Source organism: Sinocyclocheilus rhinocerous, unplaced genomic scaffold, assembly GCF_001515625.1.
Source record: "Sinocyclocheilus rhinocerous isolate Xijiao unplaced genomic scaffold, SAMN03320098_v1.1 scaffold786, whole genome shotgun sequence".
Classification (NCBI taxonomy): Eukaryota; Metazoa; Chordata; class Actinopteri; order Cypriniformes; family Cyprinidae; genus Sinocyclocheilus; species Sinocyclocheilus rhinocerous.
Window position 1 is genome coordinate 31,055 of NW_015661881.1, and position 4,393 is coordinate 35,447.

At 38.5% G+C, this 4,393-nt stretch overlaps 1 protein-coding gene across 1 annotated transcript in view; it reads left to right on the forward strand.

The window, feature by feature from the left end:
- Nucleotides 1-2,843: 2,843 nt before the first annotated feature.
- Nucleotides 2,844-4,393, forward strand: part of LOC107726731 (afadin-like) — a 73,823-nt gene continuing 72,273 nt past the window's right edge. Inside the window, exon 1 of the mRNA XM_016536421.1 lies at nucleotides 2,844-3,035. Coding sequence (XP_016391907.1) covers nucleotides 2,861-3,035 — 175 coding nt within the window. The 5' untranslated portion in view covers nucleotides 2,844-2,860. The remainder of the gene's footprint in view (nucleotides 3,036-4,393) is intronic.

Here is a 4,393-nt window from a genome sequence, read left to right on the forward strand (position 1 = left end):
ATCGTCAATGTTTTGGGGAATTTTTCAAATTCCACCTCTTACTGTATATTTATCCAGTTGCTCCACACATGTTTTTCCATATGCCGAGAGCGGTGACAGTTGACATATTTATGTTCCTCAGTGGACGAGCGTGATGATATCAACCTGGATGGAAGGTTTGACTCGGCTGCGGAATTCCTGAAATTCAAATGGATAAGAGATGAAAGACCGCATCCCGCCCAATAACTGATTTATGAGCTCCACGGCACAGTCCAGGGCTTCAGACTGTGCGTGAGTCCCTCTGCTCGCATGATGATAAAGCTGGGATGAGTTTTCTCCAGCAGGGTTTAGAGTTCCAAGGTCAAAGGTGGGACGGCGGGGGGGCAAACAGTCAGCCGTAGCGCTCCTATGTCTCCTTTTCATCAGCAAACCCTCTTACCGGGCTTCAAAGACATTCTTGTGTGAAGCCAAAGAGTGTGTCCTGTCTTCCTGTGGCTGTGCGCGCTAGATAATTGAACTATATGAAGTCTAGTACAATCCGGCATGCTAAACTGATAGTTCTGGCTATAAAATCTCATTAATGCGCCAAAAAGTTGGTTGAAAATTCTTCGGGATTTATTAAGAAATTGAGTGATTTATTGAACATTTAATTTATTTTGTTTTGTTTTGATTTGTATTGTTTTACCTAGCAATTGCCCATAACTCTGGCAAATTCACTATAATAGGACTTGATTATTATTTTTTTATTAGTCCTTTTGTTACAGATAGAGTCAAACCGGCTGAAGTTGGTGTACACACTAAAGCTGACAGGAAATGGCCCTTTGCGTTTTGAGGAAACACACGGTGACTCTCCTGACACTCATTGTTCTGGTTGCCATGGCATTTGTTCTCTTGATGTTTGAAGTCACACCTCTCGCACACACACTCACATTTCAGGAATTAAAAGCCCAAAATGTTTTCTCTTATCTGTGTTTTGTGTATTTATTATGCTCAGAAATGAGCCTTTGTTTCCTTTTGTTTCCCTCCAATACAAGGCTCATTGGTGGCTTTTAGACATTAAGGCACTTGTTCTCTAAGGGGCCGTTTACACAACAACGTTTTCAGCCAAAAACGGGAAACTTTTTATGCGTTTTGCCTGTTCGTTTACACGACAACAGCGTTTTGGGGACTGAAAACGCATATTTTTGAAAACGGGTTTCAAAGTGCAAGTTTTTGAAAACGCCACCGTTGTCGTTTCCGTGTAAACACCCAATACGGGAACTGCGCGTGCGTAGTACGTGTTAGGTATGTAGACATGCGCAGTACGTGTCGATTTTAAAGGCAAGCGCGTGTCGTTTTTAAAGGCAAGCGCAAACAAACATACACAACAATGGCGGAGTACATGGTACTGTTGTTGCTGTTTAAGAGTTTGCTAACGCTTCTTCAGCAAAGTGTGGATTTACTTCACCAATATTACAACCAACAGCGGAGACGCATCATATACACATGACAACAGGTACTGTTTACTAACAAGGTGACAGCTCCAACTGGCATACGTAATACAGCGTTTTTGGCCGTTTTCGCCGATATGTGTAAACGCGAAACATTTTGAAAACATTGTCGTGTAATACGTGAAGCTTTTTAAAAACGCAAGGGAAAAACTTTTCCGTTTTTGACTACATCATTGTTGTGTAAGCGTAGCCTAAAGCAGCTATTGAAGCAACACAGATTGGGAAAAGTGCTATAAAAATAACAATGCAAAATCTTGAATTTACCCCTTTTTCCTTATTGAAGGTTCTTGGTCTAATTTATCAGTGCATATTATTCTAAAACAAAATATATCTAAATATATAGATTGAATAATTGGAACATTTAAGGAAGGAAAGGTTAAGGAAATTAATTGGTCAAAAGGTGCAAAAAAAACAAATTCTGCTAAATATTCTGTTTCACTCAGAAGTGCATCATATTATAGGAATTAGATACATTGCTACTGCTGTTTTATGTAGTTTTTTTTATATCTCTTTTTCATTATGTTTTAGGTACATTGGCTTGTATGGCTTCATTATAATGTAATTATAATTAACTACATTTTAAAATGTTCTGAAGAAAATTTGACTCTGTGTCATCTTACTGGCAAAATTGTCCGATCACTTGGAAAAGTAAAAAAACATATTTTTGCTGACAATTTTAATACTTATGATTAGGGGTTCAATATTATTTCTAGCGCTGCTAAATATATTGAAAGCGGTCTGCGTTGTTCGTCTGTAGTTTGATGTCAGTGTTTTCATAGTTGCCTCATCATGACCCTGAGGGTCCAGATATCTCGTATGTGTGGCACGCAAGCAGGCGTGTGGTCGTGTGTGTCCGGAAACAGCACTGTATAGTGTGAATGAGTTGTGTATCTGTGGTGTGCTATTACAGCTCATCAAGATGAGTATAAAACGTTCTTGATGCTCATATTGCTGTGGTATAATCAGACAATATCAGTGAATGCTGATACGCCTGCTCCTCTATTATACACACACAAAGGTTTCTTCAAGCATGTCTTCGCTGTTGTCCTAAGGCTGCTGTCCTCTCGTCCCAGATACATCCTGCTTGGCCAGCTCAAATATCAGCCTCCACTGCAGGTTACGGGTTTAATGTTGCCACACAGAGCTGCTCGTTTTTTCACACAACAGAGATGGTACAGATGTAGCCTCCTGCTAGATTTAATCGTAAACTGCAGATGGGGTAGAGATGAACTTTTGCGGCAGCCTTATGGTGACTCTGCATGATGTAGTTGCTCTTTAAACGTGCTTGAAGGGGAATGTGGAATGAAATAGGAAAATAAAATGGACCGAAATGGCATGCACTGATTGTTATATTCATTTTCTTCTTTCAGGACTTGGAGTTCCATGGCGTGATGCGTTTTTACTTCCAGGATCGAGTGGCGGGGAACTTTGCCACAAAGTGTATCCGAGTGTCCAGCACGGCGACCACGCAGGATGTGATCGAGACGCTGGCGGAAAAGTTCAGACCGGATATGAGGATGCTGTCTTCTCCCAAATACTCCCTCTATGAGGTCCACGTCAGTGGCGGTGAGTTATAGGAACACAAATATCATCAAAATGCCATTTTGTGACTTTTTACTGTTAATAAATTAAAATGAATTTGTCACAAAATATACAGTACCATTCAAAAGTTTGGGGTCGGTAAGATTTGTATTTTTTGAAAGTTTGTGAAAGAAGTCTGATGTTCACCAAGGCTACCTTTATTTGATCAAGAATACAGTAAAAACTGTAATATTGTGAAATATTTTTACATTTTTTTTATTTCATTACGTTTTAAAATGTAATTTACTCCTGTAATGCAAAGCTGAATTTTCAGCATAATTACTTCAGTCTTCAGTGCCACATGATCCTTCAGAAATCTTTCTTATTTGCTGCTCAAGAAATGTTTCTTATTATTATCAGTGTTGAAAACATTAATATGTTTTGTTGAGACCATGATGCATTTTTATTTGAAATATAATATGTTTTGTAACATTTTATGTCCTTACTGTTATTTTTGTGCTCCCTTTAATTTAATGCTCCCTTGCTGAATAAAAGTATTAATTTTAGCAACGCAACTCAATGTCACATTGTTGCATTAGGGAAAAGTCAAAATGCAGTTCATAATGCAAAACTGCATATATCTGCGTACTTCCAGAGTATGTTTCTGGCCCTAATGTTTTAGTTTATCTGGTTGCATTTGCTAGCACATTTAATATTTGCTCTTACTTGCATTCTAGAAAACATTCTGTCTTTTGCATATACAATATGTCAGGAAGACCTCGTTTTTTTGCTTGTTTTTAGTAATTGAGAGTGCAGTGTATTGAAACTGAGGTTCAAGAAGCTTTATTGAGGTTTAGTTTTAGGGTGCTTTCACACCTGTAGATCGATTGCTTTGTTCCGAAACAGGGATTAAAATTATTACAATGTTGCTTTTTATTCTTGGTGCGGTTCGCTTTCACACGGCAAAGTTTCTAAACGGACCAAATTTGTTAATACAAGTCACGCGCGAGTAAACTGTTGTCTAATTGGTCAAACTTCCACAGTTTATTTTCTGGGATTTCACTTAGCTGTCACGGCTGTCATCCGTCAGGATGGAACGACAACAGCTTTGCGGGCTGTTGGATTTAAAAAATTTTTTTTTAGCTGTCCTTATGTTAATTTATCATTTTGAGCAGGAGTCCAGGATTCATCGGGAAAACATTTTTAAAATGCACCTACTAGGAAGAAGAGCAATAAGACGGCATTATACAATGAAAAAGTGTGCTCATTTAGTTTGAATGGCGAAGACGTGCTCACCCACAGACATTCACAGGTTCATTTTGAAGTATTAGCAAAACAACAAAGCTAATGCTTTTCACGGAACTTACGTAATTACCCATCATAAATTGTGATATAGCCTGGTT